At 36.4% G+C, this 19,395-nt stretch overlaps 1 protein-coding gene across 8 annotated transcripts in view; it reads left to right on the top strand.

Moving 5' to 3' along the window:
• Positions 1–11,806: 11,806 nt before the first annotated feature.
• The window catches only part of LOC149143796 (triacylglycerol lipase 2-like), a 37,612-nt gene continuing 30,023 nt past the window's right edge, over positions 11,807–19,395 (top strand). For 6 of the 8 annotated variants that reach the window (XR_016264418.1, XR_016264419.1, XM_089448128.1 and 3 more), the window contains exons 1-3: positions 11,807–12,013; positions 12,095–12,205; positions 12,561–12,710. Coding sequence is in view for 6 of the 8 variants with exons in the window: in XM_089448128.1 (XP_089304254.1) it covers positions 11,837–12,013; positions 12,095–12,205; positions 12,561–12,710 (438 nt within the window). In the remaining 2 variants the exon portion in view is untranslated. The other 2 variants (XM_089448129.1, XM_089448131.1) reach the window with 2 other exon arrangements.

Raw genomic sequence — 19,395 nt, 5'->3', positions numbered from 1 at the left:
TTTAGTTGTTGGGGTTGTATGCAAACATGTATTTTGTGAGAAATCCCGCTAGGGTAATTTCAACAGCACCTTGAACTCTGGGTTCAATTTATGTTTTCCTAGAAACCCTTTTTTTTCTTTCTGTTGTGATGCTATCTTATTGTCTCTGAACTGTCATATATTACTTTTTTATCACACTAGTTACATTTCTTGATTTTGGTTTAGCATTTGAGATTGAGACCCTACTAAAACCCTCCCTAATGATTAAATGATTTCTCATTACCTGGGTTTAGCTTTGGAACCAATTATGGAAACTATCATCAAGTTTCCTCGACATTCTGGGTTTATTATTTGGAGTAAAACCCTATTTCTCAATTATTATAATGTCTTTGGAGTAAAATCCTATTTCTCAATTATTATAACGTCTTTGTAGTAGCAGGTCTCAAGATATTACCCTCTCTAAAAGAGGGGGTTGCAAGATTTTTTGTAACTCTACCTTTGCAATCACACTATCATCTATTGTTTACTTTTGCGACTATGATATATTTTAATCATGCTAGTTATAACTTCCACTGATAACAAATGGAAATGAATTTACTTTGCTAACAGTTCTATGCTTTCCCTTTTCTGGGTAGTCAATATACTATGCAATCTATAATTTTACTTATCTGTATAATGCCGAGTTCCAGACAAGGGTCTGCTATGATACATTAACCTTTGTTTCTCTTTTTTTGCCCAACCGTGAGACTGCCCGCGAGCTGTTCCTTACACACATGAACTATCTTGAGACTATTTCTCATAAATCAGCTATTTGGTCCAAACCAGACTTAGCTTTGGAATTCTGCCTCACACTTCAGTGCAACTTCCTCTTTTCCCTTTCTTTTTCTCCTTTGATGTCAGATACCCCTATCCTCTTGGTATTTTTTGAATAAATATTCAAGAAATTAGTTAGAGACAGGTAACTGTCAATGATAACTACTTAACATGTAGAATAACAATATTTACATATAATTGTTATTTCATTCATTCATAACTTAATTTAACAAATAGTTTTTTTTATAAAATAATAATAATCAGCTTATTAAATTCTACGGTAATTAAATAATTACATTTGGAGTAAAGATCGAAAAAAGTCTAGTGGATGTACTTAATATTTAAATGGGGAGGTTGAGTCTTTACAGGCTTCTATCCAATCTCGAACAAAACCATATATACCTATACGCTGCTCAAAAACCTATACCATTATCATAATGTAAACAAAATTGTGATGCTGACATTAGAGAATCTTTTCCTCAAGCATATTGGAATAGGCGCTTGGATGAATTGGTAGACTTCGACCTTGCCAATATGCTTCATCTGGCTAGGAACATTACAAACAAAAGATCCATTACATCAGTTGCTCTTAGGTGATTATTATAATCACATCTGTAACTTGCCATGAATTGTTTCTATAATTGTAACTTGCCAGTAATTGTCTGAATGACAGGAAACTCAATCTGCACTAGCTGCACTAAGTGAAGGGAATCTATTGGGTATTATGCACAAGGTGGCATTATTGGCTCCAGTTGCTTAAGTTTCCCACATCCAAATGCCCCCAATAGTTGCTGCAACAGTTCTACATTTGGACTAGGTGACTCCTGAAAGCACTTCTTGATTTGTTTTAAATTTCCTTTATTAAGGCCTTCTCTTTTTATTTTTAATGTATGCCCTTTCATCATCTCAGTTACTCGAGGGTTTGGGCATCTATGAGTTCAATCCGAAAACGTGAGTATAACTAAAACGTAGAAACAATTCTATATAAAACAACAACGTCAGTACACATTTCATATTTCATTGAAATATTTTCTAACTGTATAGGAAAACTAGATAGAAATTTATCGATCGTGTATGCTCTAAAGAAAAATTGAAATGTATTAGGGATTTTGACTTTCATAGGTAATAACCAAACCCATTTTCTTGAAAAAGAAACAATAATTTGAGGAAGCTAACACCCTTGAAAGAATCCATATTGAAAATACTAGCATTATTGATGTAGGAGCATCCAATAAGGGAGGCAACAATTGGACATGTTGTTTTAACAATTTTTTAAATTTACTTTTCAGTTTACTTTTATTGTTATTTCTTTTCAAGAAGGCTGTCACACCCAATGTCATTAATTTTTATTTTTTGGGAGTAAATAGATTAGGGAATAGTCTTAAATAAATTAATACTTGAATAACAACAAAAGGGAATGTAACAGAAAATTGCAACTGCAAGTAGTTCCTCAACTGAATGAGGCTACCAGCAGCTTAAATACACAATCAAAAGATGAAAAAAGGGTTGCTGCCAACAAAGGAGAATAGAAACCTGAGAATGTAAACTCTGACAGAATATTTTAAATAGTAAAGAGAAGCATTTCACGTATCAAACAGTTGTTATTATGAATGACAATAATCTGGTACTGTGCATGAAATTTACTACATGATTGAGGGACTGTTAACGAGACTATGCATCACATCAAAGTAACTAAACACTACAAGGGAATTCATTCAGGTACTTCACGAAAGCAAATCATTGAAATTCTTACAAGTAGAGGATTTATCATTTCTATAAATATATATACATACATTGCATAAATATTTTTTATAGTTCAGAGACAGCATCATGTAACCCAACACAAGTTTAGAGCATAAGGCGTAGTGCCTTCCAAAAAAATATACAATTGCCAAACAGTCCTCCGATATTTTCGTTACAGACCGAGAAGGGTTCCTATGACCCAGGACCAACTAAACAAACAGAGAGGGGACCACGCTCAACAACAAGATCTGAACTATACAAAAATTGCATTTAAATTCACAACCAAAATCTCGGCAGAGCCACGGTCACCAATGACCAACTAACGACCCAGAACTTTCAACGGACAGACAGAACTAAGGACCAACAAAAACGAGACTTTGTCTCTACAAAAAAGACCTACAGGACTGTATAAGATAAACAGGAAGGACCCTACCTAGTTCAAGTGGAGACTGGAACAAAAGAGTGAAGAAATAGTAACCATCAAGGACCAAACCCTTTCCACCACCACAGACGAGCAAATTAATTGCACAGTCAAGAGACAATGATTAGAGAGGCAACATAACCAGTTATATGGAGAATAAACCAAGATAAGGGTAAAGATGAGTACCCTGAAGGTTACTTGAAGTGGAGAGCAGGTTCCATAGTCGAACCCAAGACCAACAGCACACCAAACGAAGATGGCCCTTAAGGTAAGCTAAACCACTAGAAACTGAAAACCACCACCAATACCAACAACGTTTGAGCCATGGTCACAAAGCCTCAAAACCCTAGATACTCACAAGGAGCGGAATTGTTAGTAGAAGAAAAGCAAAGAGGGAGCCTGAAATCGAAGGAGAGAGGTTACCTTGTGTTAGAGCCGAACTGTTGCCAGGGAAGTCGGGCCAAGAACCTAACAAGAATGCACACCATAAACACAGTCAAACGCAACAGTGATAAACTAGAAGTGCAGCAAACTAACTAAAATTACAAAGAAATCACCACATACCCAGGATGGCCACAAAGCCCAACATTGTTTCGAAAAACCACACAAGAAGAAGCCAGTAAACTTAACGATACAAAGTCTTAACATTACCTAGTAATATTAAACCAGAGCTGAGGCCACAATCAACAGATAGTGGGAGGCAAAGAGCCATTACCATCAGGTGGAAGGAACCAGGTAAGGGCACAGAGGAGTAGAGTGAAACCAGCAACAACAATAACCCAAGCTACAACCAAAACCCACGCCATAGAACCATAACACGGTGACCAAGACAATCTAGAAAAGGTGGTGGAGTTAATGCTCCATTAAAACCTCACCAAAGACCCCAGTTTCATATGAGCGCAGGAAGGGATCACATGGGCTAGTTGACACAAAGGCACCCACCTCAGCTTTTGGGGTGAGTCATCAAATTTTGGTATCAGAGTAGTTCTTTCCTTAGGGAAGAAAAAAAATTATGGAGGTAGGAAGAAGGGGTAGAGGTAGAGCTATTCAGAGGGTAGCTGATGAAGGACTGCATGAGGAAATCAGGATCCTAAGTGCCAGATTAGCAGCAGTAGAAGTAGGGAGGCGTAGGGATCCAGAAGGTGGTGACAATAGTGAAGAAGAAGCTACAGCTACGACAGATGGGTCTGATGAGGAAGGGCCAGAGATAAAATTGTTGAAATCTATTTTGTTAGCAAGCAGCAAACCGAAGTCTGAACTATCAAACTATGATGGCAGTTTAACCAGTGAAGTATTATTGGACTGGATTAGCAAGTTGGATAAATACTTCGAATTTGAGGAAATTAGTGAGGATAGGAGGGTTAGATTTTCAGCTACAAAACTGAAGGGGCATGCAGCACTGTGATGGGACAGTGTGCAGGTAGAGCGAAGGAGATCAAATAAGCCACCAATTAAAAAGTGGACCAGAATGATCACCAAGATGAAAGGTAAGTTTTTACCTAAAGACTATCAGATTGCTCTATATAGAGAGGTACATAACTTGAAACTAAGAGCAATGACTGTTAAAGAATATATAGAAGAATTTTATAGAGTGAATCTGTGAGCAGGTTATGTCGAAGATACCCTAGAAAAGACAACAAGGTTCATGAATGGATTACGGATGGAGATACTGGATGAGATTAGTATTCTCTCTCCCAAATCTATAGAAGAAGCATATCAAGTGCATTAAAAGTATAGGAGAATATCACCAGGAAACAAAATGCTAGGAGAGGACATGGATTCGGCCGAGGAAGGGGACAGTCCTTTGGCAGAAGTAGAACTGCCAGTAGTAGTGAGGAAGGCAGCAGTTCAAAAACTGCAGGGTCGGCTAATAAAGAAGGTAAATCTAGAGGGGGAAGGCCTTACCAGCGAGGGAGAGGTAATGAAAAAAGTAGAGGGAATGCCTATCAGTGTTACAAGTGTCACAAATGGGGACACCAACCTTTTGAATGTCCTGAAAGTGATCAAGTAGGACAAAGAGGAGCATATGTTGCTCAACCAAGGAAGCTGAGACCCCACCTCAAAAAGTGGAGAACATGCCTAAAACAGGAGAGGCCTTGGTGTTGAACAAAGTCTTGTTGAAGCCAGCTAAAGAGTTAGCTGATCAGACACGGTGGAAAGCCCTGTTCTGGACTGTGTGTAAGTCACATGGGAAGCGTTGTAAACTGATTATTGATAGTCGAAGCACTGATAACCTGGTAGCCACAGAGATGGTAGAGAAAGTGGGTTTAAAAATACTGAAACACCCAACCCCATACTGGTGTCTTGGTTACAAAAAGGGCATCAAGTGCTTGTTGATGAGCAGTGTGAAGTGGAATTTCATATTCGCAGGTATAAGGATAAGGTGACATGTGACATTATGCTGATGGATGTGTGTCATATATTGCTAGGTAGACCATGGAAGTATGACAGGAAGGTAGTGCATGATGGGAAGAAAAACTGTTATAAGTTTGCAAAAGATGGGATCAAGCATACGTTGGTACCCATGAAGGAAGAGGACACAACAGAGAGCAGTGGAACAAAGACATTATTATTAGGGGGAAAAGAGTTCCTAGAACAGATTGGAGATGATGAAATAAAGTTTGCAATTGTACGGAGATCGAGAACAGTGTTAATTCATAGTAAAATTAAGGATTTTTCAGAGGAAATTCAAGATATGTTACAGGAATTCAACGATATAGTAGTAGATGATTTGCTAGATAAGTTACCCCCAAAATGGAGTATCAGCCACCATATTGATTTCATCCCAGGAGCTAGTTTACCCAACAAAGCTGCTTACCGAATGAGTCCAAAGGACAATGAGGAGATTAGGAAACAGGTATAGGAGTTGTTGGACAAAGGGCTGATTCGGGAAAGTTTAAGTCCATGTGCAGTTCCAACAGTCTTAGCTCCCAAGAAAGGAGGAGAGTGGCGGATGTGTACCGACTCTCAAGCAATCAATAAGATTACCATTAGATATAGGTTCCCTTTACCACGAATGGATGATATGATGGACTGCTTGAGTGGAGCAGCGTATTTTTCAAAGATTGATTTAAAAAGTGGCTATCATCATATACGAATTCGAGAAGGAGATGAGTGGAAGACTGCTTTCAAAACCAATGAGGGCCTGTATGAATGGATGGTCATGCCATTTGGACTGAGCAATGCAGCTAGCACATTCATGCACTTAATGAATGAGATGCTGAAAGAATATATCAAGAAGTTTGTTATTGTGTATTGGGATGATATCCTTATTTTTCGTAAGACTAGGGAAGAACATTTCCGACATGTCAAGTGTGTCTTGAAAAAATTACAGTAGAATAAATTGTTGTTAAATTTGAAGGAATGTACATTTTTTAAGAAGGAGTTGGTTTATTTGGGATTCTGATTTCAGAGAAATAGTTAAAGATGGATCCGGAAAAGGTTGCAGCCATAGTTAGTTGGCGGTCCCCAAAAAGTTTATTTGAAGTACGAAGTTTTCATGGGCTAGCAAGTTTTTACTAGAAGTTTATAAAACATTTTAGTGGGATTTGTGCACCCATGGTGGACACTGCCAAAAAAGAAAATCAACCTTTTCATTGGACAGACTTGGCTGAAAAGAGATTTCAGCTACTGAAAAAGAAGATCATCGAAAGACCCATTTTGAGGATACCAGATTTCAACAAACTTTTTCAAGTTCGTTGTGATGCCAGTGGGACAGCCATTGGATCAGTACTAAGTCAAGAGGATAAACTGATGGCCTATTTCAGCGAGAAATTAAATGAGAGTAGATAGAAATACATGTCCTATGACATGGAATTCTATGAATCAGTGCAAGCGCTGAGACATTGGAGACACTACTTGCTAGGAAATGAATTTGTTCTTTTTCAGACAATTCTATTTTTCAATATGTCATGCAACAACATAAGTTGAATCATAAACATGCGAAGTGGGTGGAATATCTCCAGAGTTTCACGTTTGTGTTGAAACACATCAGTGGACAAGCCAACAAAGTGGTAGATGTGTTAAGCAGAAGAAGTTTGATTTTACAGGAAAGCAGAGTGCAGGTGTTGGGCTTTGAACATCTCAAAGATCTGTATGAGACAGATGTAGATTTTTGGGAAGCATATGAAGCTTGCCAGAATCCACTATTGAGAGACAATAGTTTGTGGTTAGATTATAACATACAGGAAGGATTTTTGTTCAAGGGAGGACAATTGTGTATTCCAGAATGTTCAATGAGGGAGAACTTAATTCAGGAGAAACATAGTGGTGGTCTAGCTGGACATTTTGGCATAGACAAGACTTTGGACCAGGTAAGTCATTTCTATTATTGGCCAAAGATGCGGTGAGACGTACAACGGTATGTGGCTAGATGTAATATGTGTCAGTTGGCAAAGGGACACAGTCAAAATATGGGACTGTATATGCCCCTACCTATTCCAGACAGGCCATGGGACTCAGTTAGTTTAGACTTTGTCTTAGGTTTGCAGAGGACACAAAAAGGATACAATTCAATCATGGTAAGAGTGGATCGCTTTACTAAGATGGCACATTTTATTCCTTGTAAAAAGACCAGCGATGCCACGCATGTAGCCCATTTATTCTTCACAAAAATTGTCAGACTGCATGGCTTACCAAAGTCTATTATTTCGGATAGGGACATGAAGTTTATGGGCCATTTCTGGCAGACTTTGTGGTATAAATTAGATAGTAAACTAAACTTTAGCTTAGCTCATCATCCACAGACCGACGAGTGCACCCCTGTGGAGCGCACGAGTTATGAGATTTGGGTCATTTGGAACGGAGGATTGCTGACGAAGAAGATTTCACCAAAATGATTAACGATCTTCACGAACAAGTGAAAGCTAAATTGCAGAACAACAGCCAAAGATATAAGAAGAAGGCAGATTTAAAATGACGGGAGGTGCAATTTAATGTAGGAGACCTGGTACTAGCACACCTATGAAAGGAGAGGTTTCTTAGAGGAGAATATAACAAGCTCAAATTGAAAAAGATAGGGCCTTGCCAGATACTGTGGAAAATCTCTTCCAACGCATATGAACTGCAATTAACCCTGGCTATTGGGATCTCGCCCATTTTCAATGTAACAGACCTATACCCTTATACTTTTGCTAATACGGAGGACAGTTCAATAGGACACGCATAAGACACCCAGGGAGATGAAGAGACAGGGACATGGATCAGATAAATGCCCCTAGCCAAGCCTTTGGAGATTGACCAAATAATGGATACTCAGGTAGCTAGGTGGACATGCCAAAAGGAGTACTTGCAATACTTGGTTAAGTGGAAGGACCATCCAATTGAGGAGAGTTCTTGGTTGGATGCCGAACAAATTCAATGCACCAGGTATTCGATTAAAGAGCTCATGGATAGGAGCCATGAGTTTCATTCACCCCGGGAGCCTGATGCAGGAGCATCCAATTAGGGAGGCGACAGCTGGACATGTTGTTTTAAGAATTTTTTTAAATTTACTCTTCAGTTTACTTTTATTGTTATTTCTTTTCAAGAAGGCTGTTGCAGCCAATGTCATTACTTTTTATTTTTTGAGAGTAAATAGATTAGGGAATAGTCTTAAATAAACTAATACTTCAATAATAGTAAAAGGGAATGTAACTGCAAATTGCAACTGCAGGTAGTTCCTCGACTGAATGAGGCTACCAACAGCTTAAATACACAATCAAAAGATGAACAAAGGGTTACTACCAACAAAGGAGAATAGAAACATGAGAATGTAAACTCTGATAGAATATTTTAAAACAATAAAGAGAAGCATTTCAGGTATCAAACAGTTGTTATTATGAATGACTATAATCTGGTACTGTGCATGAAATTAACTACATGATTGAGGGACTGTTAATGAGACTGTGCATCATGTCGAAGCAACTAAACACTGTAAGAGAATTCATTCAGGTACTTCACGAAATCAAATCATTGAAATTCTTACAAGTAGAAGATTTATCATTTCTATAAATATATATACATAAATTGCATAAATATTTCTTATAGTTCAGAGACAGCATCCTGTAACCCAATATAGGTTCAGAGCATAAGGCGTAGTGCCTTCCAAAAAAAATATACAATTGCCAAATAGTCTCCGAATATTTTCGTTACAGACCAAGAAGGGTTCCTGTGACCGAGGACCAACTAAACAAATAGTGACGGGACCATGCTCAACAACCAGAGCCAAACTGTACAAAAATTGCATTTAAATTCACAACCAGAATCTCAGCAGAGCCGTGGGCACGATTGACCAACTAACAACCCAGAAATTTCGATGGACAGACAGAACTGAGGACCAACAAAAACAAGACTTTGCCTCTACAAAATCAACCTATATGACTGTATAAGATAAAAAGGAAGGACCCTACTCGGTTCAAGTGGAGGCCGGAATGGAAGAGCGAAGAAATAGTAACCATCAAGGACCAAACCCTTGCCACCACCACAGAGGAGTGAATTGCCTGCACAATCAAGAGACAATGATTAGAGAGGCAACATAACCAGTTATATGGAGAATAAACCGAGAGAAGGGTAAACATGAGTACCCTGAAAGTTACCTGAAGTGGAGAGCAGGTTCCATAGTCAAACCCAGGACCAACATCACACCAAATAGCGCTGCCCGTTAAGGTGATCCGAACCACCAGAAACTGCAAACCACACCAAGACCAACAACGTTTGAGTCATGGCCACAGAGCCACGAAACCCCAGCTGCTCACAAGGAGCGAAATTGTTAGCAGAAGAAAAGCAAAGAGGGAGCCTGAAATTGGAGTAGAGAGGTTACCTTGTGTTAGAGTCGAACTGTCGCCAGGGAAGTCAGGCCGAGGACTTGACAAGAATGCACACTGTAAACATAGTTAGATGCAGCAAAGACAAACCACAAGTGTAGCAAACCAACTAAAATAACAGAGAAGTCACTGCATACCCAGGACAGTCACAAAGCCCAACATTGTTTCGAAAAACCACGCAAGAAGCAGCCACCAAACTCAATGATACAACATTTTAACATTACCTAGTAACATAGAGCCAAAGCCGAGGCCGGATCTAGTGGGAGGCAGAGAGCCATTACCATCAGGCATAAGGAATCAAGTAAGGGTACAAAGGAGTAGAGCGAAACCAGTAGCAACAATAACCCAAGCTACAACCAAAACCCGCACCATAGAACCATAACAGGGTGACCAAGACAACCTCAAAAAGGTCGCAGAGTTAATGCTCCATTAAAACCTAACCAAAAACCCGAGTTGGATATGAGTGCGGGAAGGGATCACGTGGGCCAGTTACCACGAAGGCACCCACCTCATCTTTTGGGGTGAGTCATCAAGTATTGAAGTGGAGATGAACCTAAGGACCAAACTGCTCATCAACAATTCTAGAATTGAATTGTTATATGTGTAGGCGCAAGTGACGACCACCGAGAACCTCATTCATTTTTTCTCAATATGAGTAGTAATTCCATGTTTATATATATTTTAATATATTTTTTTGGTTCTACATATTTTTATATTTGTTATTTAGCAAGTTTCTAGTTAGGGTGCAAACAATATATTTATTTATATCTTATTTATATCTATTTTTTATGCAAAAATATGTTTAAATTATGGTGAGAAGCAACTAATGGTAAATATGTTATTTATCTGCATTTATTCTGAGAAGTAACTGATTGTAAATATGTTATTACTTGCTTATGAGCTATTTTCAAAGATTTTGTGTAGATAGATTATGTGTAAAGATTTTCAAGCTTAAGAATAAAAAATCACTACACAAATATCTAAAAGTCATGCATCAACATTGCAACTATATTCATAAATTATGGCATAAAATATATAAGGAAGTTATGTTCTTGAGACTATAAAGATTATATTATGCAAAGCTCTTAATAAAATTTCAAGTCATGATCTAATCAAATGTTTAAAAATTAATTTTTTTCAATAATATTAAAAAATATTTATTTTTCAAAATTAATATTTAAAAAAAAAATATTAAAAATTATTTTATTTATTTTCAAATAAACCTTCAATTCTTTTATTTCATTATTCCCATATTTAGCTTTCCCTTTTCAATCAAACTTTCATTTGTTTATTCAATTATTTCCTGCAAGGATTTCTCATGGGCAAGAGTGAGTAAATCTTTGATTCACTATCATGTAATTTAGAGGGCTAGGAACTTCTTTTCTTGAGTATAACCCTTTTTTAAATAATGTTGGGCCTTTTTTAACTTTTTGTTTGAAATTTAATATTTTTAATAATGTTGGTTCTTTGTTAACTTTTAGTTTGAAATTTAATAAAGATGGTTTGGAATAATAAATTGAAATTATAAAATTCGTATAATATAAATATTAAAAGAATTCTTTAAAAATGTTAAATTAATTTATATATTAAAAATAAAATTTAAATAACAAAAACATTTAATTTAACTAAATATAATATAATTAATTTTTTATTTTTTTTTAATTTAAAAATTATAGAATCCAGATAATTAAATATTAAAAAAACTCTATTGTTAGATCCAAAATTTTATTACAAACCCAAATATATATGATATATGAATTATAACCCCCGTTCTCCCAACTGCTAACTGTGGGTGGAATAACTTTATCAAGTAAAGTCAGCGAACCAAGTCCAACATGTAATCGTTTTCTTTGCTTTTCAGATAAGCTCAGCCACAGCAAATATGATTTTATCTCCTTTTTATTATAGTTATCTTGTTATACATCACAAAGAAAGCCAATTCATGTTTACCATCTTATCTGGTTCACTTTTCTGTACCCAGCTGGTTCACATATATATATATATAATATGATTTCTGTGTTAGATCTGTTTGTTTGTTATATATATATACCCTTCATTCCCTTACCAGTGGTCCTTCATGGAGACGTGGAAAATGATGATATTTGCTTTACTTTTCACATGTTCGGCCCACTTGAGTGTGGCGACAAATGTGAATATGGACGTTATCGGTGTAGAACAGGAGTCATCCGGTTTATCATTATGCTCCACGAATGTGGAGCCTTATTCTTCCAGATATGATTGTCATGAATACAATGTAAAAATTTATCAGGAACCCCTATCTTGTTTAACTTTTATTTGTATGTTTACTTTGGTTTTCTCATGATTAGTGTTGCAGGTTACAACCGCAGACGGGTTTCGGCTGGGGCTTCAGAGGATCAATTCTCGTTCGCTGTCATCTGCTTCGGAGCCAAAGGGTCGTGTCTTCTTGAACCACGGTCTTTTATCGGTGAGTGTTTCAACTATCGGTGAGTGTTTCAACTGATTCAATAAAGTTTACAACAAGGGTGAGACTACTGTAAATAGATGGGATGTGTTCCAACCATTAAATAGCGATTTGGTCTTACTGGTTTTTTTGGTCTGCTATAGGATTATTAAGTAGGGAGTTGGGTTCACAGGAGATTATTAAGTAGGAATTGGGTCTCACATGTTTTGTGATCCAATTTCGAACAAGACTATATGTACCTAAAAACTGCTTAAAAATATTTCTTCTATAACTCTTCTAATTTAAGTAAACCCTAATCATTGAGCATTCCCTCTGTGTTTAGTTCCAGCTTCCGCTGATCTGAAAATATTTATGGCAGAATGGGCGGACATGGATGGTGAACCCCCCTGATGAATCAGATGTATCCCCTGCGTTTGTTCTGGCAGATGCGGGTTACGATGTGTGGATTGGAAATGGTCGAACCACCAGTTTCATGGATGGCCATGAATATCTCACAGAGAAAGACGAGGTATTTATATCAAAATCGTCGATTCATCATCGGTTATGAATTTATGCCCGTAGACGAATTAAACTCCACACAAAGCAAACTTAAGCGCTGGTTATTTTTTTTATTGGTTAAAATTGAATTATTTTCAACTATGAGATGAATCCAGAAAATTTATTATAAAAAATTAAGAATCCTAAAAATCTTTTATATATATATATATATATATATATATATTTTGCCTTTTCATATAAAATATATTATGATTATTTTTTATTAATTTATTATATAAAAAATAAATTAAATTTTGATATTTTTAAATTAATATGTTTAGTTTTAATTTTTATATTAATATATTTTAATTATCTATTATTTTTAAATAATTTAACTTTTTAAATATTCTCTTTCAAACTTAATTAGTTTTTCAAACCTTTTCTATATAAAATAAAATAATTAAACTTAACATATAAATATTATAATGTATATTGTTTCAAAATAACATGTATTCTTATTATTATGATAACTTATTATTATAACCTTACCATTATAATCTTAAACAAAATTGTAATTTTATATATTTTATTTGTCTTATTTTATATATATATATATATATATATATAACTTCTTCTAGAATATTATGAACATTTCAATGAATATGCACAACACTCTTAAAAAAATATTCAACATCATAATATTAAGTATAATAATCTACCTACTAAAATAATATATTATTTATTATAAAAAATAAACATAAAATATATTTTATAATTTAGTAATGAATATATTTTATATATATATATATATATATATATATATATATATATATATATATATATATATATTGAAAACTTCTTTTAGAATATTATAAACACTTCAATGAATCTACACAATACTCTAAAAAAATAATCAACATCATAATATTAAGTATAATTTAGTAGTGAATATATATATATATATATATATATATATATATATATATATATATATTGAAGACTTCTTTTAGAATATTATGAACACTTCAATGAATCTACACAATACTCTAAAAAAATATTCAACATCATAATATTAAGTATAATAATCTACATATTAAAATAATATATTGTTTATTATAAAAAATAAACATAAAATATATTTGATAATTTAGTAATGAATATATTATATATTTCATCACAAAGCACTCTAATTTAATATAATATATTATATAAAATAGAAGTAATATATATATATATATAGATATACACTAGGCCTAAATGAATTTTATCTTTTCTTTGAATATTAGGGGTTTGGGGGGCCTTCCAAAATTCCTCGTCTTAAAATAGCTTTCTCTCTCATCTCGTTATAATAATATTCTTATTCAAGAATTAATGCACTCTGCATCACAAACTGCTGAATACTTTCAGAGGATGCTTCCGACATGGTAAATTGTGGCTATTGATGCTACAGGTAGGTCTGGGGGTTTAGCAGCTTTTTGGGACCCCCGATGGGAAAATTTGAAGGCATTTTCCTGTTCAGCAAGCATTTTCCTGGTAGGAAGCATCAGAGGCATCATGGGAACGACACACATCCTTAACGTATATGCTCCTTACAAGGAACGTGAGTGTTTCTGGGATATAGTGGAGGCATCGGGGATCCTTCATTCATCTTCTCTTATTTTGGCAGGGGATCTTCACTGTACCACAGGGATCGAAGAGCTATGGGGGAAATCCACGACAGTGGATATGATGGCACAAAAGCTTAGAGACATTGTTTTTGTTCATAATTTAGTAGACATTTGTCCATCGAAAAATGCTCCTATCTAGGACAATGGAAGAAGTGGTAATAATTATATAGCAAAGGGACTTGACTGATTTCTTATACAAGATAATATGGTGGAAAAGATGGGGGATGTAAGATCCCACATTATTGAAAACTACATCTCAGATCACTGCCCAATCACACTCTTTTGGTGCAATGCTGATATAAGAGTTGGTTTGCCGTTTAAGTTTAATAGAGTTTGGCTCGAAGACACAGGTTTCGACTCCCTTGTCCGAGCACACTGGCTCGAAGAAAGGGATATAGAGGATGGCCTTACTCTCACAGAAAGGTTTATAAACAGGCTTCGAAACCTCAAAGCAGTGGTAAAAAGATGGGAGCGGAAGAAGAAGGTGAGCCTGAGACAAGAGCTCACGAAATAGAGGAGGCCTTAAAGCCACTACATAGCTTAATGGCCACCCACTCCCTGTCTGCCGAAGTAAGGGAACAGATCCATGCCCTCGAGTTGAAAAAGAAGAAGATTCTCCAAATAAGGGAGACGACATGGCGCTTGAAGAGCAGAGCTACTTGGATCTGTGAAGGGGACAAAAATACTAAGTTTTTCCATCGATTTTCCAATCATAGAAGGAAACTAAACACAATTTGGCAGATAGTAGATGGTGAAGGGAATTGTTTTAATAAACAATCAGAAATCACTGCCCTGGCGGAATCACATTTTCAACAAGCATATAAAAGAATGGATTTGGAGGATGCAGATTCACAGGTATGGGCAGTAAATGAATATCCTACAATGTTTAATGAGGAGGACAACTTGGAGCTGTTTAAGGCGATTACGGTAGAGGAATTAACCTGGGCCATAAAGTCAGTGAAGGGGGACAAAAGCTTGGGCCCAGACGGATGGACTATGGAATTCTTTGTCCACTTCATTGGCATCTTTTAGGAGGACCTTCTAAAGATGATAGAAGAATCTAGAATGAAGGGAGCTATACATCCTGATTTAAATTCTACCTATATTACTCTTATTCCAAAGAAGACAGAGGCTGCCACTTTTGCTGATTATCACCCAATTTCCCTATGCAATCTTACTTACAAGAATATATCCAAGATAATATCCATCAGGATCAAGGCTTCATTATCAAAGCTCATTTCTCTAGAGAAATACAGATTTCTAAACAATAGAATAATCCATTACGCAATGACAGTTGCTAAAGAATGCATGCACACTATCGAGACAAAAAAGATGAATGCAACAGTTATGAAGGTGGACCTCAAAAAGTCTTATGACTGTTTAGACTGGGGTTATCTGAGACTGGTCCTCCATAAAATAGGCATAAGAAAAAATATGGCAGAATGGATAATGGGATGTGTTACGACAGTTCTCTATGATGTGGTAATAAATCAGTACCCATCAAGGTTCTTTGGTGCAGGTAGGGGATTTAGATAGGGGTGCGCTCTGTCCCCCCTACTCTTCATACTGGTGATGGATTGCCTATGTTTGATCATCAAAAATGTAGTGATTACAAGACAATATGAAGCACTAAAAATTAGCAGTCATATTTCTATTTCTCACAGTTTCTTTGTAGATGATATCCTGTTGATGGGTATGGTCAACAGAATCAAATGGCTTGCACTGTCTTTAATTTTTAAGAAGTTTGGAAGAGAAACTAGCCTTGTTCTAAATGAACACAAATCTATCATACTATATGGGTCCTGCAACCTAGATGATATCATCTATATTCAGAGGAATTTTGGGGTCAAAGCAGAGAACTTGGACACTGGAATGAAATATCTGGGATACCACCTAAAGCCTGGGAACTACAAAAATGTAGATTGGATGTGGCTCGTGGATAGATTCCACTCGAGAATTAAGGGATGGGAACACCGATGTTTATCAATGGGAGGTCGTATCACTCTCACACAGTCAGTTCTCACACAATTGGGGGTCTATTGGGCTCACCTGTTCCGCATCCCGCAACTGATTATAAACTCACTCAATCGCATAATGGCAAACTACATTTGGTCAGGGGCAAGAAAAAGTTTTAAATATCATCTGGTCAAATTGGATAGGATCACAAGAGTAAAGAAGTTGGGTAGAAGGGGTATCATAAATGTCAAAAAATTTGGCTAGGCGCTGCTTCTAAAATCACTATGGCAGGGAATTACTAGTAATGACATACAGGGTAAATTGATTTGGTTCAAGTACCTAAAGAATAAGGACTTTACCTACTGGATGAGATAGGGATCAATTGGGAAAAAAGTCCAATCCAAGATATGTGTTGGAAATACCGAAAGGGGGAGTTAATCAATATTTCTTTTCAATTGTTATTTTTACCACTTAAATTATTTATATTTAGAACACAAAATGAGCAATAGGAATAAATTATTTTATTAATATAATCTTTACAATAAATCGGGTACAATATATATAAGGCTCCAACCAGCTGCCAAGTACCAACTTGGACTTTTTGTGAGGCTCCAACCTCGAGGGAACCAACCCTATCTTTTCAAGGCACCAACCTTGGTTTTAGGAGCACCAACTCCAAGGACACCAATCCTTCCAATTTTGAGGCACCAACCACAAAGTCTCCAACCCTTTCCTATATATTGTCTATATATACTGTCCCGCTGGAACTTTGGCTTCCTTCTATCCTGCTGGATCTTCTGCTTCCTTCTATCCTGCTGGACCTTCGGCTTCCTTCTATCCCACTAGACCTATGACTTACTTATGTCCTTCTGCTTACCTCTCTCTCACTCGATCTTCAACTTCTTTTGTACCTTCATCGTTTGCCAAACCTTTGGCTTCTCGACCTTTCGACTTCTTCTTTCGTTCGCTTGAACTTTCGGCTTCCTCTGTTGCTTCAAGTTCATTAGTTGTGAATTATTACCTCTTCTATGTGATAGATGCCTAAGATACGTTACCCATATGGAGGTCCCACATGCCATGTCATCACCTTTAATTTCAAGTAGCGGTTTGACATCCCTTAGAAACTAGTGATACTACAAATGCGAAAATGTATAAAGTCATGTTATAGTGGTGCAACGGGTCCGCAATATGATATCGCAATTGGAGGTTTTACCATTTTTAAATCTCTTAAAGAATCGTGACATGTGATGGATGCGATATTTCTTTAGGACGTATTATAATGGTGCATCAGGTCCACAATGTTATCGCAATTGGAGGATTTGTGGGACTTCGACTAGCACATGGATTAAAAATAGCCTTAACCCCTGCAATTGACTGTCATCTAAGGGTTGACTATGAGATCGATGGCTAGGATTCAGTGTGGGACTTCAACCACGATCAAGGAAGTTCATACTCTCCTACCCCCGCTCTTCTGATAGTTGTTGCTCCTATGAATTCTCTTAACTCTTCTGCTCTTCCGATAGTTTTCTTCTTTACTCCTCTGTTATCGTTGTTCAATTGTCGTTCAATTGTTGATCAATTGACCTCCTGCATTATTTGTTGTTCAATTGACTTGGGTCCCCCATCTCATCATATCATCATATATCAAACTTTCATCACTATGAACATTATGATCAATGGGCATCAATGGGAAATCATGTATCAAAGAATTTGCCATCACAAACACTGCTATATTGACATCGATGACAAAATAGATTACCAATCTCCCCCTTTTTCATTGTTGGCAATATTCTACTTCTCTCCCCCTTTGACATCAATGGCAAAGGAGTGCACAAGGACTCCCCCTATCGAACTGCTCCCCCTTTCATGGAACATCTTTATGAATCTACTTAATGTGATGCTAGAGAAATAACCCCCATCTTTCAGCGAAGATATTAAAATGCTTCTTGAGGAAGAGGTTTTGTGAAAATATCATCTATCTACTCTTTAGTATTGATATATTCCAAGATGATGTTTTGTTCAGCTACTTGTTCACGAAGGAAATGATACTTGATTGGTATATGTTTGGTCTTTGAGTGCATCATTGGATTTTTACTGAGACTGATAGCACTTGTGTTATCACAATAGGTGGTGATTGGTCGATTTGTACCTATGTTGACGTCTTTCAGAGCTTCCTTCATCCATAATATTTGAGTACAACAATCTGTAGCAGCTATATACTTGCCTTTAGCTGTAGAGAGTGATATGGATGTTTGTTTTTTGTTGAGCCAAGATACTAGACAATCTCCTAGGAAGAATGTGTTTCCACTAGTACTTTTTTGATAATTGAAACTTCCGGCCCAATATGCATCGGTGTATGGAGTTATAGTAAGAGTTGAGCTCTTAGGGTACCAAAGATTGAAATCATGAGTTCCTTTCAGGTATCTGAGAATTCTTTTTACAACCAACAAATGGGATTATTTAGGAGTTGATTGAAATCTTCCCATAATTCCTACTTCTCGCATATTGTCAGGTCTCGTAGCAGTTAAGTATAGGAGGGATCCAATTATTGACCTATAATGACTTGCATCTACTGGAGGAGAGTCATTATCTTTGTTTAATTTGCAATCTGTGGTCATAGGTGTGCTCATGGGTGCACAGTATTCCATTCCCTATCCTTTAAGCATGTCTTTAAGATATTTTGCTTGAGATATGAACATGTTTGCCGTGGTTTGAGATACTTTTATTCCAAGGAAGTAAGATAACTCTCCTATCATCGATATCTCGAACTCTTTTGACATATTTTGAGCAAACTCATGGCTCATCTCATCATTATTACTAGCAAAAATCAGATCATCAACATAGACAAGAGTGACTAGTAACTTATCCTCATCCATATTTATGTAGAGATTACTTCCTACCACCCCCTTTTTGAAGCCTTGTTGTTGTAGATAGTGATCCAATCTTGTGTACCAAGCTCTAGGAGCTTGTTTCAACCCATATAATGCCTTTTTCAACTTACAAACAAAGTCTTTTCCTTCTGCTAGATTAAACCCTTTTGGTTGCTCCATGTAGACTTCTTCCTTGAGTTCCCCATTCAGAAATGCTGATTTT

Source organism: Pinus tabuliformis, chromosome X (genome assembly GCF_031772625.1).
Source record: "Pinus tabuliformis cultivar Carrire ecotype Pingquan chromosome X, CPIR1, whole genome shotgun sequence".
Classification (NCBI taxonomy): Eukaryota; Viridiplantae; Streptophyta; class Pinopsida; order Pinales; family Pinaceae; genus Pinus; species Pinus tabuliformis.
The sequence above is the reverse complement of the archived record's forward strand: the minus strand, read 5'-3'. Positions and strand labels throughout refer to the sequence as shown.